At 40.4% G+C, this 27,075-nt stretch overlaps 1 protein-coding gene across 18 annotated transcripts in view; it reads right to left on the minus strand.

Moving 5' to 3' along the window:
* GRB10 (growth factor receptor bound protein 10) overlaps positions 1-27,075 on the minus strand; it is a 286,718-nt gene that overhangs the window by 57,771 nt on the left and 201,872 nt on the right. For 16 of the 18 annotated variants that reach the window (XM_075586487.1, XM_075586486.1, XM_075586494.1 and 13 more), the window contains 2 exons: positions 19,459-19,545; positions 662-818 (listed from right to left, as the gene is read on the minus strand). In XM_075586487.1, the coding sequence (XP_075442602.1) occupies positions 662-818; positions 19,459-19,545 (244 nt within the window). Of the gene's footprint in view, positions 1-661; positions 819-3,283; positions 3,405-19,458; positions 19,546-27,075 lie in introns of those variants that run through there. The other 2 variants (XM_075586497.1, XM_075586488.1) reach the window with 2 other exon arrangements.

The following is a 27,075-nucleotide window of genomic DNA, read 5'->3' on the forward strand; positions in this document are numbered from 1 at the left end:
GTAACAAGTACACGCTGACATTGTCAAAATAAGCCTGGATATGTTAACAGTGCCAACAAAAGTTTAACTATATTCAGCTATTTTGGTAACATGGTTACAGCAGTTTGAGTTCAGCATATTGTCAGTTCGATGCTTCGATTCCTCAACACATTAATATTTTAATACTGTATTTCAGATGCACCATCCTCATATTACATGCACATAAAACCAGCAGAGGTTACATTTAATTGCATACCAAGCTCTGATATCCCATACCATTAGACAATTGTTCTATTTTAGCACTGTACATTCAATATGATAATTTAACTGGCTAAACTTTTCCCAAAAGGCCCCTGAAAATATATATATATATGAAGTGCAGATGTACGATGTGTAGATAGTGCTTTAAAGGGGTTCTTCATAGCCAAATCAAGGTGTGGCTAAAAATAAACAACCCCTATGTTTTATTATAAAATCAGCATGCCTAAGACCTTGTGTAAGGTGATATATAATGGACAAGAAACCTTCAAGAACATTTCTATTTCATGCAGATGTTACATTCTTGGGAAGATTGAAGTGGGCCTAACCGTTACTGTCAAATCAGATCGGGGGGAAAAAAAGGCAGTGTGATCAAGCAGTATCCCATCCCTTGGTCATATCGCCCTCCTCGTCCGTTCCCTACCTAATCCTAGGTGAGGGTGGTGTTCCACTAGCGTCCAGCTGTTATCATCCACACAATGACTTTTGTAAACCAGCAGCTGGCAGAGGTCCCTGGCTGTCATGTCTGCTAGAATCTCCACCACTTTGCTTGTGCCATCTTCACTAAAGACTTTAACAACCTGCAACATAAAGGATACACTTAATAGCCTTAAGCTCTACATTACAATGCATTAACCAAAGAGCTACTGTGCGTAACATTCCATCTACCTTAATGTTTAATGCAATCGTGCAAGGAAGACTATAGATCTGACAAACAACTCGGTTCAAACTAAGCAGTAAGTTTAGTGCTAGGAATAAAAGTTAAGGCTATTGCTACCTTTTTAAACTTTTATTCCATAACGTTTACTAGTTGGCTTCGTTAATAAATCCATGAAGTACCATTTATATAAATGTTATTGGTGAAGTTTGCAAATTAAAGGATGCCCAAATAATACAATGATCTAGGTGAAGCGAATTAAAAATCAGCTCTATAAATAGTCCCCGTTAATAGAAAATTAGCACATTTCATAATAAAAGCTAAGAAAGTAGAACTGTGAGTTATTTAAATAAACAAAAAAACTCTTTAAATACTAATGTTGCTTTAAGTACATGCATTCACTAGCTTTGCAGTGGGTTAAGATGAGACGATCTGGTACAGAATTTATATATAGATACCAGAAATATTCAGACTAAAAATAAATCTAGATTATGTTTTTATATTTTGCCTTTTTGCAATGTCATCTAAAGCCATTATCTAAAGCCATTTTGGTAGTATTGTAACACCATTCCGATTCAACATTTCAATGCGCTGTTCTTCTAAAACAGTTTATTAGTATTATATAGCGGATGTTTCTTTGTTTTGCTAAATCTATTTAAGAAGGTGCCTAGGGAGGTTAAACTTTATTGTAATCCAAAATATTTCTGATCCTATACTGGCTGTCAGGGAACAGGCTCTGTTCCATTTTAGAACAGTTCATCTTATGATCTAACTCAACCTTTTCCTCCACACATTGCACCTCTATTGATATCAGAGTCATCTCAATTTGTCACATTTAAGCACTAATTTTTTTTGATAGAAACTGAAAATAAAGCATCTAATTTTACTCTTACAATTAGTCTCATCATAATTAACAGGAAAACAGACTTACAGTAGTTATTTTATTTATTTTAAGGCAAAATGTATTGTCAGTGATTAACAGACAACATTGTAGCATTGGCTTGATGCACTAAAAGCACACATTTGGAATTTGACAGGGCACCCTTAAGGTTGTTTAAGGCACCCGGTTGTGTATGTATACACACGTGTGTATATGTGTGTGTGAGATTATGTGTATGTGTGCGTATAATATACATACACGTGTGTATATACATACGTACATAGATATATCTATACATACGTGTGTACGAGTGTGTGTATGTGCGAGATTATATATGTGCTAGACGCTTGTGCGTGTATTAGAGAGAGGAGACACGTATATAGTGTGTGCGCTCGAGATTATGTGTATGTATGTGTGTGTATGCGTGTGTATGTGTATGTGTGTGCGCGAGATTGTGAGTACAATATATATATATATATTTATATATATATTTATATTACATATACATACGTGTGTGAGAGTGAGTATACACATACGTGTGTATACTCACTCACACGTATACACGTGTGTGTGTGCGTATATATATATATATATATATAGATATATATATATATATATATATACACACACACACACACACACGTATGAGTGTGTGAGTATACACACGTATATAGTGTGTGTGTATATGTATATATGCATGTGTACGTGCGCGCACATATGTACATGTATATACACATATATAGTGTGTATATACACACGTATATAGTGTGAGTGTATATACATACACATGTATATAGTGTGTGTGTATGTACGTGCGTGTATGTGTATGTATATATACACACGTAGTGTGTATACATACGTATATAGTGTGTATATATACTGTACACAAAGTGTGTATATACATACGTATATAGTGTGTGTGTGTGTGTATGTATGTATATAGTGTTTGTATATATGTATATAGTGTGTCTGGGTGTGTGGGTGTGTGTATGTATGTACACAATGTATTGTGTGTGTGTGTGTGTGTGTGTGTGTGTATGTGTGTGTGTGTGTGTGTGTGTGTATGTGTGTGTGTGTGTGTGTGTATAGGTGTGTGTGTATAGGTGTGTGAGTATATATGTGTGAGTGTGTGTGTATGTGTGTGTATGTGTGTGTGTGTGTGTATGTGTGTATGTGTGTATGTGTGTGTACATACAGTATGTGTGTGCGCATGTGTATATGTGTATGTGTGTATGTGTGTGCATCAAATGTTAATAAATTCATATATAAAATAGTCTATGAATATGTAATTACATATCTATCTATATACAGTATCTATCTATATATCTATATATATCTATATATAGCTATATATATCTATATCTACACAAAACCATGCACACATGTAAATGTATACACATGTATATATAAATGCATAACCATACACAAATGCACTCATCTAGCACAATAGCAGAAAATAAAACTAAGAGGAAACCATCAGGATAATTACTTAATATGGAAAAGCTTACCTCTACTGCACGTAAAAGGCAGCAGTCAGGAGAACAAGATGGCATTTTTAAAGTCTAGATTGCCTCTTGAAGAGTTTTTTTTCCCTCTCTGCCTTCCAAGCCCCTTTTGCAGACTAAATGCTGCACACTCAGGGTGGAATACAGTGTGTCAACGGATTACTGTACCGTACCTGTCACGTAGCCAGTCCTACATGGCACTGTTCCTGGGGAAAGGCAGGCAACTCTTCTAGAGCTCCTCTCAAAGGGTTACACAGTCAATCTTTTAGGTAGTGAATCAAACCACATTTTGCAGACCAATCGTAGTTCTCCTCTGCCTGATGTAATCATTTCCCACACACTCTTGCAGACCTCCAATTTCATTTTTGTCTTTGCAAGCGAACGAACAAACACACACACACACACACACACACACACACACAACAAAAAAACACCACCCTAGGGGGAAAAACTCTGTTTTATGACCACCAACATGTTAATAGCCAAAATCCTCCAGATAATCAAAAAAAGTTAAGGAAATAAAAAAATTAAAAAACAGCAGGAGGGGGGCTGGGAGGATTCTCTGCCAGAAGCATGCGTGTACGCTGAATCCTGATTGCCGTGCCAAACTGCTCACACAATAGCCCTGCCTAGAAGCAGCTGATGTCATCCACATGCAACTTAAGCACTTGAACTTCTACTCTGCCTGACAACTTTATCCCTGCCCCCATCCCTACAGCAGCCTTAAGTCCAGTTGCTGGCAGGCATTTTAAACTGGGGGCCAACCACAACACACACAGACCCAAAGAATTAACCTCACACATCCCATTATACAATAAAATAGCACCCCATACAATACAAACATTAAAAAGTAACCCATCACCCTCACCTGACATACATAATACATTTAGTGTAAATGTTTCTTTACCAGGCTTACCTGGATCAGAGTAGTAGGGAGTTCTAGTGCAGAGTGCCCTTTGAGGACCAGAATGTGCAGAGCAGTTACAGACTGACGGGGTGTGAGTGTGAAGAACACACAGAGAGATCCCCAAAAGGGCGCACTGCAGACCTGAGGAGTATTAAATCATGGTCCTGAAGTGCGCAGACATACAACATATAAATTTATTAGAACATAATGGACATAAATAATTTTAAAATCAACAAGCTTCTAATGCCTCCCTAGTGCAGGATAGGACTGGCTAGGGTGAGGGGGATGTGTAGACCAAAATGGTGTAACTATAGATCATTCAGCTGGGTCCATCCCAAAGGAAAAACTCCTCTTGAATGCCTCGTAGGGTGAGGTATTAATATACCTTTAATAAAGCCCAGCATAGATAAGAGGAGGTATATGGGAGGTGTGACACTTAGTTGAAGTTGCCCTGCTGGATATCTAAATGTGCCATAATCACCCGAAGGTACAGCCTCCTAGCTGGTTTGATGATGGAGCAGTCTAGATATGTGTGGTCTAGTAATATCTAATTGGATGACGGATGGCTGGCCTTTATTAAAATGCTGATAGGTGACAAGGTATACTGCTCAAGCCTAATGATGATACGGTGTACTCAAAATTGCTACATATAAATCCTTATGGTGACCTACAGTGGGTGCAATGACCCTATGTGGTAATAATTCGGACTCGTGGGTAGATGTGAATAGATAGTCCTCAGTGATGGACAACACCATTAGCAGTAACTACTGATACCGAAATGATACAGAGATATATAGCTCTTGATGAATAGGCTCTAATTGGTATTCCCTAAACGTTTATTGGCATCTAGGGCAATGTAGCCATACAATATAGGCTTGGTGCGTAATCTGCACATATACAGTCACAGAGTGGTCCTATCAGCTATTGAGTAGTGTGTTCCGCAAACCAGCAGTAGAATATAGCTCAGTACATTGAATTCCACAGATGCGGCTGACACCGCTCCCAGATGGGGTGTCTGCATAGTGGCACGCTGATTCAGTCCCACATGAATGTTCAGGTGAGTATCTGAGATGTCATCGTGTAGCGCTATAAACAGTGGGAGACTGTCAGATAATGCAATCCAGTAGCACCTGGTTTAGTTGATATATATATATATAGGCGCTATAGTATGGCCGGTGACTATATAAATTGCACGATTAGGGACATGCTAATCCATATGTAATGATAGCATTATAGACAAACTTTTGTTTCTCCACGTGTAGGAGATAAGGTCGGCTACTGGTTGCCGATATATAGATCCCGCTGTGTTGCCAGCCAGTGCCAGTGTAAATATATACTATTGTTGGTATATATGGTGTATCGATGGGGCCACTCCAAAGTTCGCAGTCAGTGTGGCGTGGTGTAAATCCCAGTCTACTTCACTTCGTGTGTCTAAGTGATTACAGTCATAGAATGGTCCTATCAGCTATCAAGTAGTGTGTTCCGCAGACCAGTAATAAAGTATAGCTCAGAACACTGAATCCCACAGATGCGGCTGACACCGCTCCCACATGGGGTGTCTGCACGGTGGCACGCTGATTCAGTCCCACATAGATGTTCAGGTGAGTATCTGAGATATCATCATGTAATGCTATAAATAGTGGGTGGCTATTGGTTAAATCACCCAGTGGCACCAGGTTTGATTGATGTATATAGACGCTATAATGTGGCCGGTGACTGTAAATTACACGATTAGAGACATGCTAATACTGGCATAATATAACAGACTTATGTTACTCCACATGTAGAGGACAAAATCGGCTACTGGTTGCCAATAAATAGATCCCGCTGTATTGCCAGCTAGTGCCGGTGTGAATATATACTGCTGCTGGTATATATGCTGTGTCGCTGGGGCCAAATGCTCGCAGTCAGTGTGGCGTGGTATACATCTCAGTCTATTTTGCATCTTATGTCTGTGTGATTGCAGGCATGGTTTACAACGTGAACTTCAGGTAAGTATAGCACGATGCTATGCATGGTGCGTAACCCGTGTTATAGTAGACTGAGATATATATAGATATAGATCTGGGCAGTACACTGTCTGTTTAAACTCGCGACTAGTTATAGTCACGTGAATGCTGCCGCTACGGAGATTCTATCATGAAAGTGGAGGCCCGCGTGATGTACCATATAAACGCCTCAAGTAGAGGTAAGATTGGCATTAGAAAAACTTCATATTAAAAACTTGTGTGCACCATTGCAATGTAGACCCGCAGACTGCCCTGCATGACAGGGCTCAAGTCCGCAACTCCCTCCCTTCTCTGGCCCAAAATGTTTACAATCTGACGGGCCCAGGGGGCAATTGTACTTCCCAGGCCAAGCTGCCCCAGCATACGACTAGTCTTTTCCGATTTGCATTTTTCTTTCGACACATGCAAGAGCAGCTAGCCGTCTTAGATTTCTTCTTAATAGGACATTTGTAGAGGATAGAAATTGGTAGTCTTAACAGTGTACTGACCAACCCGTTTCCTTTTTTGTTTTGGCTTGACCAGGGTTGAAATTAGATAGACTTTGTGGAGCCCTACACTTTTCCTCCCCCCTGCTGCTGGCACATCTCCCCACGCCCCCTCCGGCACATCTCCCCTCACTGCCGGCACATCTCCCCTCACTGCCGGCACATCTCTCTCTCCCCGCCCCCCCCCCCCCCCTGTCGGCACAACTCCCTGCGCTGCTGCCGCATTTCCCCTTGCTGCAGGCACATATCCCCGCCCCCTCCACCCCCCTGCTGGTACATCTCTCCCCGCTAGCTGGCACATCTACCCCCCAACCCCGACTGGCACATCTCCCCCACACATCACACACAGCCCCGATCCAGCCAAGGACACGACACCTCCCTTAGTAGCCACGCCCCCCCACTCCTGCTCACATTTTTGCAGGACACCCGATGGAAACTTAGAATGTCAATAATTTGGGAGGCGAGTCATATTGGAAGCTCAAAATAGTTGCGTTGACCTAGAAATCCGCAGCACAATGTCCAGTAAAAGTTTCGTCGTGCTACGTCGTGCCGTTTGTGAGATTTCGATGCTTCGGACATACAAACAAAAACTTAGAAATATAGTATAGATATATTAATTTTTTTATAGGCATATAATGGCAGCATTTCTACGCTTTTTAAAATAAACTCAGTAGCGATTGCACATGCCTTTTGCTAGCATACAAGAGAAAGAATATAATAAAAGCCTTTGCATGTTTATACTGGGGCAGTGGGACTGCTTGCGGTAGTGGTTACATAAACTCACCAAGAAACGCATGTATATACTCAAATCTGGTAAGTTTGTGGAGCTTCTGAACTCGAACCAAAAATCTTATAAAAGCTATGCTACAATAGAGCAAGTCTGTATCCGTTTGTGCATGTTTGTGCATGTTTGTCCTATGTAACCGTTTTTGCAATATCAAAATCTCTGAAACCCCTTTGTACTGCACTGCAGAATGTGTTCTGGCACTTTACAAATAAACAAATTATAATATAACACCCATACCTCAAGGTTTGAAATTTATTTTTAAGTATTTCAGATCAGGATGGTAACTACTAAAAGTTGGCTCTGTCTTCCCCCAGAATATAAACTACTGATTTAAAAGCATCAGTCCCACCCTGGAAGTTATTTATTTTTCATTTTTAAGGTGGGCGCAGGGAAGGACTCTAGAGCTCCGTGCTGCTTTTATAACCCTGGGATCGCCAGATGCTCACCTGTCAAACTTCCCAGTGTTCTTGCTCTCTGGTGAGAAATCAAAATGGCCACCAAATCTTACTGGTCCCACGGGCCAATAGGAAACTGCAAGGCTTTCTACTGGTGGGCCATTTGAATTCCCTGTAACACTGGTAGTTCTCAGCAGCTAAACAGATATTATATATGTTTATATTGTTGCTGTTTAACAGTGGGACAGTATCATATTAGTGAGATTGTAATGTTAATTAAGCCATCACACACTATTTATGAGCTAAAAAAAACCCTGTTGTAACGTTTGCAGTCAAAAGGGTTCAAATCACAACAGATTCTGAACCATACAGTAACTCTTCGTCTGTTTAATAATAAAATAAAAAATAAAATAAAAAAAACAGGTAGAAGCAATGACAGCAGTATGCAGAAAAAGCTGCTTACTCGGGCAAATTAAGAAAACAATGGTTATAGCCTTTTATAGGCACCAAACATTTGGTTTAAATGGCAGATACAAGGAGGGACTACTTCCATAAAAGTGGAACCAAATTAAAAATATATATATCCAAGTGTCTTATTAAAGACACACGACCGTATTTCTTTGCGTCGACAAAAATTGAATTTTTTTAATCACTGAAATACTCTTCTGCTCCCTCCACGTGAATAGTCTCCGACCTGATGTCAGATGTTTGTCCTACCATGTTTGTGGCATTTTTAGCTATGCCTATGCCTGATTCAGGTCAATTGTAGGTCTTGCCAAGTTGGACTATATACACATATACACCCAATGAAAACTGAAGGATATTATAATGAAAAGTTACTGCAAAATCTGCAAAAGAGAATACAGGTGGGAACTAGGTATGCACTGCCATGAAGGGACTAGGTTAAAATAAATTTGCGAGTTAAAGTTCTGTTTCCTATCCCTCCATATCAGTGCATAATTTATGAGGGATTACCTAAAAGAAGTTGACCTAATCAAAAAAAATAAATAACATATTGGGTTCGGCAAATTGCAACAATACTGCTGCCTGGAGAACCTCCTTACAAAGGCAGCTTCTGCTGATGCAGCTACATTTAGCTGGTAGTGTTCTGAGAAAGTAGGGAAGATCCAAGTTGCCGTTTTGTAGATTTGCTCTGAGGATGCCTGCGGTTTCGTAAATTAGGAAGTTGCGATCGTCCATGTAGAGCCATCATAGAAATTGACTCTTTATAAGCCAGTATAATGAGGTTTCTTATCCATCTGGCCATGGCTGCCGTGAATGCGGTTTTTCCCTTTTGTTACCCTGACGAGAGGAGAAATAAATGGGTGTATCTTCTGAAGGATACACTTCGAGATCTAGACTTTAGCACTTGCACACCATCTGATGTGTGCAGATATTCTTCCTTCTGATTTTTGGAGTTTGGACAGAAGGAAGGAAATATTACTCAACCCCTGGAAGACCCAAAATATCTGGTATTGGATTACAAACTACTGATCTATCACAATAGATAGATACATACGTACGTACAGTCACTAGTCTGCACCTACATATATCTCAGGGACACTATCGTCTTCTACAGATCCTTCAAGATATTAGATGGGAGGAGGAATGCATATGGGTAACTTGAGATGTTTCAGCTCTCTATACGCGTATCACTCATGAGGCTTGGAATCCATTAAGTTATCTAAATTCTCAAAACCACTTACCTACGGAACAGATAAAATAAAGTTAATGCTCTGCAGAATAAAACTGAACTCTAGTTTTACCTACAGACATGTGGCACAGACATGGGCACGATATTTCCCCCCCACCCCCCAGTTATGCTAATCTGTCCATGGGCTACAGGGAGTGGTGTCATTTATGAGAATAATAATTTTTCGGGGACTCTCGTTTTGGCATAGATTCAGATAATTTTTTTATCTGGAAAGGAGATGAACAAGCACTTGTTTTTTCATACTCAACTGTAATGATCAAGGCCTAAGTTTTACTTATTTTAATTTAAATGTCTAATTGTTCTTCATGGATGTTACTATACAGATTAAATGCAGTGTTAATTGTAATGGCAACCTGGATGCCACCATCATCCCAACAGGATCAAAAATATCCTAGTCAGGCAATTCCAAAGTCAGTAGAAATTGCTCAAGGAACAGCGATTTTAATGAGGACTTTAAGGTCCTCATAAAATAAGAAGATGGCTAAGAAATCCAATCCAGGATTAATATAACCATTTCTGACTAGGGCATCAAAACTAGAAAGGACGACTCATTGATAAAAAAAAAAAAAAAAATTGAGGTGTTCTACCAGACGAAGGGACAGGATTTTACAGATTGTGTTGCAGAATCCATAGACTCCAAAGTTCTTTAATATTGATGTGGCAGCCTTTAGAACGTCCAAGGGCGCATAGTGACCAAGTCAGCTGTTGAAAAAAGACCTGAGAGCGTCCTGAGTTGGACAAGCAGCCAGTCCTTCGCATGTAAGCAATTAAATTAATCTTCTCTGTACACGAGACATCAACTGGATTATTTATTTTCAGCCTATGGAATCTTGATCGGAAGTTTCCATAGTGCAATATTTTGGAAAAACTCATGCGACAAAAGCAAATGTTGGTGGGATAAAACCTCAAGAGAAATACTGCAAAAGAATTCCAAGGGGTTTAGACATTCTATAGTCTGGCATCCCTGTAGTAATAACAATCTTTGCTACACTACTGAACAGATTCTTTTGCTTGCTCAAACCAGGACTGAGCAACAGCTGAAGACGACGACATCACTACACACACCTAGATGTCTACAGAGCCACCTGGTAGGCTCTATACGAGGTACACCAGAGCATCCCTTCCTTGGTCCAGAGCCTATGCATCCCATCACTGATGGGTAGCACTCCACTTGACAGGTTGTTGAAGCACAAGGTTTCAATCATAACAGACACAATTGGTCCTGGTTTTCATACGAGAAGTTGATTTTTATTTGCCTTTCTGTACATGCAATACTTACCTGTATATGCCATTCATATTACAAATTACACCAAGAGTTGAGCTTTTCCTTTAATTTTTGTGCTTTGATTTGTGATCTGGACTTCAGACTGAGAAGCAGCAGGCCCACTCTATTCACTCTGCTACTGATCCGTTTAATATTTGTATCTACTTTATATGGTTTTTCACCATTTTGCACAGTTTTACATTTTAAAGGTTTGTTTTTATTCAACTCAAGATGTTCCACTAATACAGAACTATTTGTTCTGTTAGAATTAATACAATTTTCACATTTGTAATTTTACAAGTATTTTACACCATGTGCATTACTTGGTTTCTCAACAATCACATGTATACAGGTAACAGGTGTAATATACATCAGCAATGTAGGCGTTAATTGGGCTTGGTAAGGCACCCAAAGGGACATTTGCTCCTCTTCCGTTACCCTGACAAAGCAAGGTAGCTTGCAAAATGTGTGCTGCGGAGCCTAGTAACACACAGGCAGTGTTCCAGGGTTACCATTGGTGATGTCCTCTAAGGCTGCGGCCAGGCAGGGAGTGGGCGCGCTGGCGCTCGTGCGCTGCAACCTGCTCGGCCAGGCGATTGGCTAGGTGTGTGTTCGTCAGGGGGCGCGGCCACGACGTCACAGAGCTCGTTCGCCGTCATTGGGCAAACTTCTCACGTGACGAGCTTGCGGGCGGCAAATTCAAATTTGCTTGCTCTGCAAGCAGCTAAGCGCTGAGCAGGCACAGGCGCTTGCTCACGATGGCCACACACATTGCCTTCATGTGTTTCATACAGTAGCTGCCAGCGTGAGCCCGCCCAGTGCCACCCTGACCGAGGTCTAAGTCTCCGCAGTCACGTGAGCTGGAGCTCTCAGAAGATAAGCAACACCACTCTGCACTGTTCAGTGCAGGAGGAGGAGGAAACTGGCTGAGGCACAGTGAGGGGAAAATCATCTCTTTCTGGTTACACACCACAAGAGTGCAGGTATGCTTAAACACCAACACCCCTTATATAGTGCTCTACACCCAAATGGGACTCAAAGCACATCAGTTATAAAAAAGAAAAAAAAAACATTTAGGGTTATAAGAGACCAAACACAAGTAAAGACAATACAGGATGGGATGGTACTGTAGCTATAAAATGCCAAACAGGTTTTAGTACATTAATTAAATGTCTGGGTAAACAGGTAGATCTTGAGCTTGTTTTGATAGATTTCCAGAGAGGGAGCCTCTTGAACTGTACAAGGCAAACTGTTCCAATGAGTGGGAACAGCATGGCTAAAAGCTCAGGCCCCAAATGAAGTCAAGAGATTCTGGGAACCATTAAGATCTGCAGATCAAAGGGAGCGAATGGGAGTGAAGGGACCTGAAGCACTTTCTGATGGCTGGAACCTTAGTCATCTAGTGCTTTGAATGTCAACAAGACAATCCTGAAATAAATTCGCATTTTTTATGCAGCCAGTACAGAGAATGGAGAACAGATGGGTCAAGAAAGGGTCTTTTTAGTTAACCTGGAAACTGCAGGTGGCGTAGCGATTTCCAGAAGACCAACGTAGAGTGCATTGCAGTACAGGTGTGAGGACCCAGGCATGGACAAGCGTAGCAAGAACCTAGCTATGTTCTTTAGGTGAAAGAATTAAGAATTGATCACAGCTGACACCAGATGTTTAAGATGAAGTCTGTCAAGGACAACACCAAAATTCCGCACAGACAGTTTAACAACTCAGAACCCCCAAGCTTAAGACCAGTTGGCAGACCTAGCTGCTTTCTTTTGGGCTTCAGGTGGTGAGCATCCATCACAAGCACTTCTGTATAAACAGTATTCAACCTCAACTGCCACTCATCCACTCTAGATCAGAAACATCTATTAGATAGCCAGTTCTTAGTACCAGGTGCAAAGGACAAGTAAAGTGTTGTGGCATCTGGATAGCAGTGATAATCCAGGCTATACCTTTTGATTATGTCACCCAGTGGTAGCATGTACACTGCAATCAACTTAGGAGATAAGAGTGAACCTACTGGTACTCAACATGACAGGGGCACTGGTGCAGGAGTATACTCTTGAAGATCCTCTGTGATCTGCCTTTGAGAAAAGATCTGAACCAGCAGAGAATGGTGCCACCCAGTCCACAGAAATCCTTCAGGCTCTCATTAAGATCCATGAGTCACAGTATCAAATGTTGGAGAGGTTAAGGAGTACTAAGATCGAACAGTCACCTGTCTCGCCACCAGATCATAAAGCACACAAACCAGAGCTGTTTCAGTAGTACGCAGTCTTCAGAATCCTGAATGGAATGGGTCACAAATATCAGGTGTTAAAGTGCTGGCAACCCAACTGGAAACCAGTCTATCAATAACATTCCCTAGGAAAGGAACGTTTCATACAGGCCTATAATTAGCAATGCAATCCAGGTCTAATGAAAGCTTTATTTTTAAAATTTTTAGAAGAGGTCTGATGACTACTTCAGCGGTTCTGGAAAGATTCCAGTTTGCACAGAGCACTGAACTATTTTGACAAACACTGGGCAGATAACAGTCAACAGCCTAAGGAGGAGTGTTGGAACTGGGTCCAAACAGTTGGTGGGGATTAGCACAATGTCCTACATCCAGCTGGTTAAGAGTATGACTGGCCTGTTGCATAACGTGGTCTTCAACTGCCAAATTGTCCAACTGTGTTGTTGCATGTTTGAGGGTCTTGGTCCATTAAATGATCGGTAGCTTTGAAAGTACTGTGACTGAAGTGGGAAAACGGGGTCTTCGTCTTGAGGTAGAAATTAACCTTTTCCCCCTGTAATCCTGGACAAACAAGACCTTTACCCTGAAATGTGATTGAAAAATAAGCCAATTTCTATTAAACATTGGCGGTCAAGGGTTTGAGCCAGAGAGCTCTGTGTTCGACAACAGATGCCGCAGAAGATCTGGCAAGTAGTCTGGTTGCATCAAATGAGGCATTGCAGATACATTTGAATGAATAATAAGATAGTGGAGTCTATGATAGACTTCAGAATCTTCCCGATTGTATCGCTTCATGAAAACCTCAAAACCAGATCTTTATCATTCTTACTAGACAAGCTAATGAGATCTGTTTTAAGGAAGCTCCTAATGTGGAAAATAACTTCTTAATTAGGCACCAATCCTTTTATCCATAGGGTCTCTTAAGGATGCCACATCTTCAAGAAGAATAGTCCTTGTGAGTGGATCAACTCAAGATCTTTAATAATTCAAGGGTTGCTGTGAAAAGCCACTCCCTTGCTCACGCTTGGGTCTTCATGGAATCTAATGGTTGATGTTACAAGCAGTGATCATGGTGTACTCCACCCATGCAAAGATCAATAGGATGGTATTCAGGTAACCCCAAAATCCAAATACTGATTTGATTTTGGGGTTTACCTCAAACCCATAGGTTATGATTATCACAAGGACCACACCTTCCCCCTCATACTGCAGTAAAGATGATAGGTGCTGAAGGTGGGGGGTTATGCCATGGTCTGATTTACCAAAATGGTATGTAAAACCTATATTCAGTGTAAAGGTCTGGTATCCATGTACTTGGAAAGGAACACAACATTATATCTCCCTGTTTCCTCCATGATTACACAGAGCGTGTGCAAGAAATGTTGATGTTTGAAGAACAAATTAGTTTAAATTTAAGGAAAAATAAATAACACTGTAACAAAAATTATGTCTACATTTTGTGCAGAAACACATTAGCCTAACAATTAACTAAATTGTTTAACATATGTATTTTAAGAATATACATTACTTTTATGGGAATATTTATGCTTTTCCCTTGCCAATATCGGTGGTAATAGCTTGTCAATAGCTGTGTGAATCTTTTGCGTTCAATCTTAATATAGGGCCTGTTAGAGCAGTACAGTATGTAAAGCTATATTTGTTACCCATGAATAAGATTTATGGGTAGATTCCATATGCCCTGAAGTAGTAGTTTGGGCCATTTTTGGACAAAAATTCTCGTTAACCTAAATGGAGATTTTCATTTAACAAAAAAAAAAAAAAAAAGCCTGAACGGCTGCTTCAGAGTACATTACATTTACCCCTTCGCATTCCCTCCATGATTATACCGATCTAACCAAACTTGCTATCCCCACAAAAGTTTGGTATAAGAAGATTTGGCACAAAATTTTAAGTTGGCATAGTCTTGATATATTCCTCACATTTCCCCACAAAAATTTCTGCTTGGAAATCTTTAATGAAAATAGTGTTGACTCATAGCCCATGGATGTACTTACAGAAAATACTCTTTTACGGGGGTATTTGTATATATATACTTTTGCCTTACAAATTATGGCATGTACCTTGCCCAATCAGCTCTAAAATACTATAGTAGTGAAGTGCCTAAACAATCTTACGACTTGGGGGCCTTCATTGGCCAAAACAGTATGTGATGTGAAATCACTTGCAAGTGTTTCCGCTGCCATCAAGTCAGAACAATGGCCACGTCTCACACTGGCGCATTGGGGGAGTAACATCACCTGCTGCATCTGTGTCTAGTATCCATGTACTAAGGAGACCCAAATGGTTGGCATTCTGTATTTTACATGATTACACTAAGCTGGTAAGAAACCGTATTAAAAAAAAAAAAAAAAAAAAAAAAAAAAAAAAAAGATTGCGCTAAAAATGTGTTTGTGGAGTAAGAAAAGCTATCCATGTTTATATATTTCCTGAAAGCACGTCCCAAGGAATTTTACTTTGTGGGGGTATTTTTAGGATAGATCATCTTTGCTTGGTCAAAGATGGCATGCGCCTTTCAAAATCAACCCTGAAAAATTCAGACGTAAATCGCTGCGAATTTGGGGTCTGTATTGGCCCCAAAAAATTATGTACACTACAGTATACTGTACATATCTCGCATAATTGGGAAACAGGAAACAAAATCTAGTATTAATCTAAAATAGATTTAGCCTGTTACAGCAAATCATGGTAACTCAGCAACAGTTATTACATGTACTTGGCCACGCAGTAGACAAATACAATTTTGGCGATTGTTCCTTTAGGCAATAGGAAACATGGCTAAATAGGATACCACAACCGATGAAATTGCAGCTTCCTATTGACCCATGGATCCTGCAAGATTTTGCAGCCATATAGGTTTACGCTGCAGCTAGATTTAAGCCCTGTACCTTCATAAGTAACATCTCGTATCTCCATAAGTAACGTAGCTGGGAACAGAGGGGTTCCCAAGATTGAAAATAGAGGGCCCTCAGGTTCCAATTACATAGCCCACCCCCAACCAATTTTATTTATTTTAACGCAGGTGTGATTACCTCCTTAAAGATATCCCCCTCATTAAATAGATACTTTGAAAAAAAAAAAAAAAAAATACTGAATAGTTGACAATCTTCTAGACATTGAGATCGTCGAGTGTATTACAAATGTGGAACAAAGATTTCTGGGGTGCTCCCCGAGTGCTGTATGGAGGTCTTAGAGGTGTTTACCTAGCTCTAAATTAGAGATAATACAGAAGAAAAATAGGATAGATCAAAGGTGTAAAAGAAAAGTATAAGAAAAATGCTGGCCACAGACTTAGGCTGCTGCTCAACTGGAGGACCTTCCCTGGATCCTCATATGGTAAGTGCAAACGAAATACAGTGAGCACACAAAAACAAAAAGGCAATAAAATAGAATGCATGTTACTGTAGTGTGTCTTTAATGACTCCAACATGAATAGTGGTAGATAACAGGGGGGGGGGGGGGGGGAGAATGCGGAAGGTGGATGTAAAATCAATGAGATGAATAATAACACTCACACAGCCGTGTGTGAGTGGGTAGAGATACTGTAGCAGAGTTTGTTTCTCTGTAGCTTGTTGAATTTCCGCTTATTTCTGTCATAGGATCCCAGTGATCCTTCCGTGTATGCCCAAAAAACAGAGAGATAACCGGGGTTGGTGCCGGGCGGTGGGTTGATGGTTGGGATAAATGTGGATGATTTATATACAGTTGTGTGAAAAAGAAAGTACACCCTCTTTGAATTCTATGGTTTTACAGATCAGGACATAATCATCTGTTCCTTAGCAGGTCTTAAAATTAGGTAAATACGTCAGATGAACAACAACACGACATATTTCACTGTCATGATTTAACAAAAATAAAGCCAAAATGGAGAAGCTATGTCTGGAAAACTAAGTACACCCTTACTGCTTCCATAGGAATTAAGATGCGAAGTAGCAGACAGGTGCTGCTAATCAAATGCCCTTGATTAATTGATCATCAGCAAGTGTGACCACCTCTATAAAAGCCAAAGTTTTAGCAGTTTGCTGGTCTGGAGCATTCAGGTGTATATTAACACAATGCCAATGAGGAAATACATCAGCAATGATCTTAGAGAAGCAATTGTTGCTGTCCATCAATCTGGGAAGGGTTATAAGGCCATTTCCAAAAAATTTAAAGTCCATCATTCTACAGTGAGAAGTTCAAAAGTGGAAACCATTCAAGACAGTGGCCAATCTTCCCAGGAGTGGACGTCCCAGCAAATTCACCCCAAGGTGCAATGCTCAGAGAAATTCCGGAAGGAATTTAATATATAAATTTATACATCATCCACATTTATCTCAAACATCAACCCACAGCTCGGCACCAACCCCGGTTATCGCTCTGTTTTATGGGCATACACGGAAGGAACACAGGATTCCTATGACAGAAAGAAGCGGAAATTCAACAAGCTACAGAGAAGCTCTGTTACAGTATCTCTAGCCACTCGCACACGGCCATGTGAGTGTTATTATTCATCTCATTGATTTTACATCCACCTTCCCCATTCCCCCCATCTACCACTATTCATGTTGGAGTCATTAAAGACACACTAATATTCATTCTACTTTATTTCCTTTTTGTTTTTGTGCGCTCACTGTATTTCGTTTGAGCCTATAACAAATGTCAGTGCTGCTTACCGCTTTACTCAAGGTTGATATTTAAAACTTAAGCTTGTGTTCAATTAAAGATTGATGGAGCAATTATTAATACAAAAACAAAATTCCTTTGATTGTGGGTGCCTAAAGGAAGTATTTTACTCCTAAATCTGAAAAGCTTAGAGATTATTTATTTTATTGTATTGCAGCTCCAATCAAAATGTATTATAGGAGTGTAAATTCAACTTTGTTTATGCAAGAGATTACCAACAGGAGGTTTGCCAAAAATATGTAATGGTGGATCCACTCAGTATAGTGGATTCCTGAATCTGTTGAGGAACTGCACCTTTGTGTGGGTTGTATAGTGGTCAATTACAGCAGGAGCAAAGTCGCTCCCGACAATGCTCTGCAGTCAGTGGCAAGATATTGTTGGGCTTGACTTTGGAAGCTCCAGCAGTGATTGACAACTATACCACCCATGCGGTCTACACACACACACAGATGATAGTTTGGGGCCTTACAAAATACGCGTGTTCAACACTTCCTCCTACTCCTCCTCCCGAGTGGTCAGGACACTATAGTGTCTGGGATTTGTCAAACAGTTTTGTTAGTAATAGTCTGATGAATAGGTAATATTAATTAGTTAGCTATTAGTTATCTGCTACAAAATGTGGGGAACCTCTGGTTTATGCCGTTGGCGACATCTTACACTTAGTCCTTTTAGTTTATATTTAAAGCAGTTTATATCCGTTAGCATATCAATTAATCAAAGCAATGTTTTCTGGTTAGCACACGATTGTGACATCAACCCATGGAACAAATCATGTATAAAGCTTCAGTCTCAACTATAAAAAAAAAAAAAAAAATCTACAAATACTTGGCCTTTATCCATACTACACTTTCAAATATCCCAACGAATTTCAAATAAATATTTCTATAAACTTCGTGATGAGGGGACAACTACTGCCACTTTCCCAAGAAGCTTATTTTTACCTCTATCGGTTCTGTGACTCCCAGAAATTTTGTCTCTTATCAATGTAACCACTTTAAATTCCTTTAGTACTGCGGCAGAGTTTTCTGCCACAGTCCTGTGCTCTCAGTGTCACGGGTACACCATGCCATTATTTACATTTTCAGCTGTTTGCCAGGAGAGACGGACACTGCCACAGACAACACCTGCAAGTTCTAAACCCCATAGCACATGTATAAAACCCTTTCCAGTAGCCTCTCAAGCAGAAATGTATTTATTGCATACTCTATTGAAAGGTTTGTGTATTTTTGGTGTCGCTGAGCACAAGATTGAAATGATTTTAGCATAAACCGTGCAAAAACCTTAAATACAATTAGGTAAGATACATACTTCCATATTACCTTAATTCACAAACAATGCAACATTATACTACATCATTTGTATCTGTAGTATGGTTTCCCCAACTATGGGTAGTCGTCACTTAAAACTTACAGAAATGAAAATAACTTTTGGGTGTGAGCCGTTTGCGGATGTTAAAGCTGTTCTATTTCAATCTGAAATTCACAAGCCCTTTATCCCCTGTACCCAATTTTCCAACGTTGTCTATGAAATGTCTATGAATTCACTGTATAACCGTGTTCTTTTAATGTAACCATGTATTGTTATAACTCTGTGCCCAGGACATACTAGAAAACGAGAGGTAACTCAATGTATTAGTTCCTGGTAAAACATGTTAATAAATAAAATAAAACAAAATAAATGAGCATCTTATCAAAGTCCTACCATGTATGCCAATGTTCCAGAGATTGGAAGGGGAGATTGTTGGGGTAGTCGGACATCTTCGACCTTATGGCTGTGATCGCCAGCATCCTGCATTGAGAAAAGGAGTGGCCAATTTGTAACAGATACTGGAGAACCCCAAGACCCCATTGCAGCTTGTAATCTTAAACAAGTCCCCAGATTTAAAACAAAAAAAGTGCATGCAAAAGAATTAAACCTATGCAGTCAAGATTATCGCAAGCTTCACCTTCAACAGTGAAGATGATAGCAAAGCACCCATCTATTTTTTTTTTTTTTTTATACCTGGCTTACTAGTTTTTCATGTGTTTTGCATGTACAGTAATGTTCAGTCAAATCGCACTGATGCTAGTCTGTAGATTTTTATTACATTTTGTATTTCTCTGCAACTCCAGGAACACTATTACCAGTGAATACTCTATTTGCATCATGGTGCTCTAGACTTCTTAGGGCATGCACTAATCAGAGGATGACTAGTAGCAAAACCAAAAATGCAATGGTTAGGGTTATGTACTGTAGTTCCAAATATTGTGACTGTCAAGGATACAAGTACATTCCGGTATTCCCATTAAGGACCTTCTTAAATATGCTGTGAAATGCTTCCCCCATGCTGGAGAAGATATTGGCTCCATTAAAAATGTATGTAAAATTTCTCTGGCAATGGGAATCAGTTTCACAGCATATTGAATACGGGCTGAGAGCAAGTTGTCCTACATTTGGGGGAAGCATGTTTTTCTATATGTTTGACCAAGATGATTAGTACTCTGGAGTTCACTCTGAGAGAAGAGGTATAGAACTTTTTTTAAAAAAAAATTTTTTAAATAGAAAGTTAGGCAATGGAAGAGGGTCCAGCTCTATAAAAAAAAAAAAAATGACTGGTGGTTTTGGTATTTTGTGGGTGTGGCCCGGTCTCGCTCTGGGCTCCCCCTCACTTCCCCGCTCACCTCAGTTGCAACGGAGGACTTGTGGTGTGTGCGCGGCACAGCTGGAGCAAGCAGCGGAACTGCTGGTCAAGGTGGGCAGTGTGCAGGGAGCACTCCAGTGGCTCCGTGGTGGAACGCAGATAGGGCACCGCCATTTTGGATGCACATAGCAGCATCGGCCGCCATTACTAATAAGCCCCGCAGGGGAACTATAGTTCCCAGCAGCCTAGGGGCTGCAAGATCACCTGGCAACGCTTGGCCAATAGTAATAGTCCTGCTAGGATTTCCTGCTCAGCTATTGATACTTTCCGCGCGCCTTGATCAACATCAGTCGGAGCTGGGATATCTGAGGGGTAGGGTGTGCATGTGCAGGGCGTCAGTGGCCCCTGCACTAGACCAGAGACCCCCGTTAGGCACAGACTACCACATAGCTTGTGGTTGTGATAAGAACTTGCCAGTTAGCACCATCAGGTCAGGTATACAGCCAGGAGACGCGGCTGCGGACTGGCACATCAGTGGTCTGGGACCAGACCACCCTCGAGAGAGACTATCACTGTGGGACAATCCTACCGGACACCACCTAAAGTTGAGGCCTGTGTCTACAGAGCGGAGGCCCTTTGTCTAGCGTCGGTTTTACCAGGTGCTAGAGCCCCGGCAGGTACAAGTGCACCAACTGTACACACGTTAGTTGAGCAGCGCTGTCTCACACACTTGGGTGGAAACTGCTACTTGTGGATACCAGGGTGGTTGGGTGCCCAAGGGCCCCTCTGTACTTTGGGGACTATCTTACCATAGATGGGACATTGCTTGAAGAATACTGTGGGGTTGCGGCCCTGCGAGGCCATGGTACTTTTGTTCATTATTCTTCTGATGCATGCAGTAAACTGTTATTATTACCATCTGCGTATGTATTACTGTATTGAAGTCCAGTAAGGGGTTATCAGACATAGTAGGATCCCGTACAGGTGGAGGCGCTGTCAGACGGATCAGGCACACCCCAGGCTCCCAGTAGCGGAGTGTCAGGTCTCCTGTGAGCCGCAGGTAACACACCCTATCTTCCAAATGGGGTGGGGGAAAGTGTGCTACATGTGTTTTAGCTTTGAACTTGACATATTTTGTTTCACTTAATCTACTACGTAACTACTACCCACCACTTCACTTCGTCAGTTCATCGCAGTTAGCAGTAATTATGATCAAGGATCTCTTAAAAAGTATTACTTTTGTTTCAAGTGTAATCATAGGGCTACATTGGAATCCTACCGATAGAGGCCATTTTTTTAATTATTTTAGAAGTACTCTTTCAAACTGTCTCAATTGTATTATCAGGGGAAAAAAAACAGCATTAAGATACAGGCCATTTGAACACAACTGTATCTATTGATCATCAATTTTGATTTAGCCAAGCTAAATGAGGACAAATAGTCAGAACAAAATCTCACTTTGATCCCTTGTACATAGATCATTCTAGAATGTCCAATTTAATGGGACATCTGTACCCAGCAACAGAGCTACCTTGATACCCAAACTGACATTTTTAATTACAGTAATTATTCATTACAGATCTGAATTTTGATACTTATTTTTTTGGAAATTACTATTGACCCAGTACCCAAATACCAATAGTGAATAGAGTATCCCATAATTCACCTTACCAACAGACCATGGCATTAAAGGGTTATTGCAACTGGCTTGCACTGGCATAATACCATCCATATTCATGCTAATTATCGAGAAAAGTGCACGATTGGAATTTTGTTTCTTAAAGAGGGAGAAAAATTTAGCTAAAAACCAACATATACAATATTTTATTTATGCCAGGTCTATTACCAAACATGTGGCAGCTGCAAGTTCCAAAAATGACGGGAATCATCTGTCAGTTCACTAAAAGACGAAGAAGCAAGTCTGCATTTTTAGCTTAAACAAAAAAAAAATGCACCAAATTCACCGTTTAAGAAATCTTTCCTTAAGAAAATTCCCATATAGGTGGGAAACTGCAGGATCTCTGAAGCATATTAATTTCATCTCCAGGGTCCCACTGCTTTACCAAAATATTGCTACCCAAGCTGGAGCTGTTACCAGCATGATCTACGGAGGCAAGTATCTTGGGAAGCAGGGGTTCCCCAGAGTTTAAATGAATGTGGTTCAGCTCTAGAGCCCACATTTCAAAAGGAAAAAAAAAACCCTGGTTGGAAACATAACTTTAAGCCATACAGCTAAACCCCGATATAGCGCGATCCGCTACACGCGGATCCGCTTATAACGCGGTTTGAGCGTGGTCCCCGAATTAAAAAAAAAATTTGAGTTTTTTTTTGCACACATTGCACCACACACACACACACACACACACACACACACACACACACACACACACACTGCATAGACTCATAGCATACACTCATAGCATACACTCACAGCACACTGCATACCTTCACAGCACTGAATACACTCACAGCACACTGCACACACTCACACCACACACACTCTCTTTAAGGGAGCTTGCTCTCGCAAGACGGAAGCAGGAAACAGAGACAGGGAGAAGAGCTGCCAGATGCCGGGTAAGTGCTGTGTGCTGTTGCCCCACCGGGTCTGGGAACGCTGGGAGAGTTCTCAGCTTTCCCCCTCCGGCAGACACGGTACCAACACAAAAAATAAATGAATTTTTTTTTTTTTTTTTTTTTTTTTTTTAAATCGGCAGCCATTTTTTTCCCGCGACCCTATTTATAACACGTGGTGGCCCCCGAGGACCGCGCTATAACGGGGTTAAGCTGTATTTAGCACTGTATTGTTCATTCACAAGATTGGGCCATAACATAATGCTGAACACTGCGTAAGAAATATGGCCCTGACCAATTAGGTCCTCAGTACCAATATGAAGATATACAAGTGGGCTTTGCATGCTGCAGAATATGAATGATAATACTAAAATCTGCACTGTGTATATATAGTAGCTTTCATGTCTGCGCTAGTCAGTGATGAGCCCTCCAATAGCGTTGGGTTCACTCTGGCTGGTTTGCCATAAGGCTTGTGCATTTAGGGTAAAGTCAGAACATACAAAAAAAAATTTTTTCATACAATGTGTGTGTGACCTCTCCAGTTAAAGATTTACATAATAGCATTACATCGTTAGGAGAACTTTGGTTTGCTAATCTATTGAACTGGTGGGTGCTGGAGTGAACATTGATGGGCAGAGAAAACTGGGGCATATCATCAAGAAGTACTCTGCCATCAAACACCTTCTGTGTCAGAAGACACTGTACTCACAGTTGACTTTAATAGGCTGTAAGGTGACTTCTGGAGACAGAAGGTATGTTCAGTAATAGCACTATTTTGTAAATATAGGCCAATGTGCCATTTCTGTATTGCGATTGCAGTCTTATCCTGGTTTTTACCACTTGGGTGGCATTAAGACATTTGTACATAAATACAAAAGTTATTGGAAAGGTTTCTACTTTAAGTACAGTATTTTGCAGCATTGCACACAAACTATACAAAATATTCCAGCACAGATTTATTTATTTTATATAAATGATGCGACTGAAGTTAAGTCTAGAAACTATGCCACGCAGAGCTAGCACAAACTCTGCGAGGAGATGCAGACTAGTGACATTGTATTTTAACACTTGCAATTAGATATGCCGTCACAATTGCCATTCAACACAGGAAACATTAGCCCCATAAGTTGCTGGATAAAAAACAATGCATCACATGGAATAGATATTTTTAAATAGAAAATTGGGCGCGTGTATTATGAACTTTGCATAGTACGTATACTCATCCAACAGACGCCGTGAGTGTATACAGATCTGAAGGGAATAAACACTAAATAAACAAAATGTTTATTTTTTTCTCTGTTACAAAAATGAAGCTAACCACTGGTAGATGAAGGTCTAATTTGCATGGTTTGTGATTTTCCAGCTAATCTCTTATCTTTGGTTACTTTGCTTTTACAATATGCTTTTAGTTTAAATAGGTTTTCTATTCATCCATAAAGATACAGTAATTTTTCAAACCTGATGAAGGATCATACACCAAAACCTTGCCTTACTTGCATTTACACTTCGTGTTAGGTTTTTAAATTAAAAAAAAAAAAAAAATTGTACAGTACTCTACTTTAGAATTTTGGCCGATTAGTTCATGTAATTATAGTCGCTGCAACAAAATATCAATATTAGGCTTCATATCATATTCAGTAAAATTGACCTTTTCAAGTCTGTTAAGGACGTGGGAGGGGAATGCACTGCAGAGGTATTATTGATAAAAGTTGAAAGGGTTCAAGCGGGAGTGGAAACTTACCAGGCCTACTGTCCCGTGCTTTCTGCTTCTGACCATTTCATTTGATACATGTAAATCTACTGCAATAACGTGCATTCAAATTTCACTACTTAAGGGGGTGGGAGGAAAGTTTTTTAAAGATTGGACATTTGTAAGATATCCTTCATAAATGGGCACCTATGTTTTAATCCTCTAAGTGCCTGAGGAACCATATTGCCACAGCCCATCCAGAACATAGCGACTGCTAGATTTCATTCAGTGCTCCAAAGAACAAGATCTCCCCCAGAAAATCTGCTAAAAAAAGCCAATGCTATAGCCACTAAAGGCCCACAACAGGTTAAACCAGTGGTTCTCAAACCGCTGGTCATGGCCTACCAACCACACCAAGTTTTAGCCATGACCAATGAATTTACACACATTAAAGCACTTCATTTGTATATGAATAGGAAATTAATTTGTAATCCAAAAAAAAAAAACATGGCATAGATAAAAGGCCAACAACAAAAGAGCAAGAACCCCAAGGAGAGCACTCACACACTAGTGTATATAATCAGGTGTACCAAAGACCATGTGGTGATGGGGAGGAGTGAGTGAACTGTAAAATTGTAAATCTTTATTTGAGTCGTAACTCAGAACGATAAAATATAGGGAAAACGCTATGGGTCAAGTGAGATACTATTATGAGCCAGTATACAGCGAATTAAAATTGGACGAATGGACCAGGGTAACAGTCCATGTGCTATCTAAACTCCTATATTAACCACTACTGATGTAGACAACTGCCTATGTCAGTATAGGCCCCACCGTAGTATGTGGTAGGGGATAACACTGATGTCCTATAGTAATGATAAGGCCAAATACGTGCTGAGGTTGATAGTCACAGTGAATAACTATAAGCCTAGTAGCGAATAAGCAGTGCGTATTAGTAGTTATCTAAACAGTACACTAGTAGTGTCTGTTAACAAGTTTGATTCCCAATAATGGGGTACCGTGTGTAGGTGGTAATATAGGGTCCAGGCTCCTAGGTCCAAGTTATTGGCACCACAGTAAATGGTGTGATGGTAATCTACAGCAGGGACATATACAGATATCCACACAGGTAAGTATCAAGGCGAGTATCTGTACGGCCCAATGATCAATAAGTCATAGATGTATCAATAATGACTCCATGATTGCACATACAGTGCCAGTTCACATGCATAGGGACCGTAAATTGCCCTGCCTGTATGGAGGCAGTATGGAATGCAGTCAGTAGCTGCTGAACAGTGCACAAGTCGTGCCTGTTAACATGAATCGTATAGTCATGTGTGTTTGCATAAGGTGTAGAGTCAGTAACTGCTACTACAGTGCACTAGTCGTGCCTGTAAACATGAATCATGTAGTCATGTGTGCATCCATACAGTGTAGAGAGCAAGGTTGTTAGTGCTACTACAGTACACAAGTAGTGCCTGTTAACATGAACCATGGAGGAATCACGGGATTCATTCGTCCTGTGTACACGAGCATACCTCTAATAACATGGCTGTGCACCGTCAGCTGGAGACCGGGTGCCCAAGTCTAACAGCCAGGGGTGCGCTCGTGGTTTAGATAGCTATTAACAGAATATTTTAGTGGCAAAGCCCCATTTCGGAGCCTGCTGGGGATAGGAAGCACTCCGACCGCAAGCGCATGTCCCGCCCCTCTGACGCGATGACGTCATCAATCGCCGACGTACGTTTCGCTAGTACTGCTTTGTCAATAGATAAAAGGCCTACAGAATTTTAAAACCATGGTTCTAAACCAAACCTGGACATCTCCCGAACTGGTGGATATGATTCCGGCATAGAATAACCACCTCTAAAACAAAAGCAATTTGCAGAGTTACTTTGTGCTGCTGCTGCAAAACAAAAACAAAAAACCAACGCAAAACCCACCAGCTCCCAACAAATTAAAGAAAAATAGTTCGAGGTACAGTATATTCACTCATTTTAATAACGATGAAAAGGACAAAATTTGAAACAAAATACTGTACCCAACACTTAATGACACAAGTTGGAAAACGAATACTTGTTCCACATCAGATTACCCATACTCTGTGAAAGAGGCAGATGGGGTTTCAAGTGCATACACAGTTTAAATAACCCAGTGACCACTATAATTAAAAATATATATATATTATATTATGACTGGATGTAGTGCAGCTCCGGAAATTGACTCAATCCAAGTCCAAGCAGGTACACTGAAGTAGAGGATCAAGCGCGCAAATATTTCCAGAAGGTATGTGAAAAACAAGAACAGACATTTTATATTAAATCAAACAAAACTGCACTATCTTCAATTACACACAAATTATATTAAAGCATCCAAATGTGTACAATTGTTACAGTTTTTAAAAAAAAATGCTGACATACTTCCATTGTAAAGTTGT

Source organism: Ascaphus truei, chromosome 2, assembly GCF_040206685.1.
Source record: "Ascaphus truei isolate aAscTru1 chromosome 2, aAscTru1.hap1, whole genome shotgun sequence".
Classification (NCBI taxonomy): domain Eukaryota; kingdom Metazoa; phylum Chordata; class Amphibia; order Anura; family Ascaphidae; genus Ascaphus; species Ascaphus truei.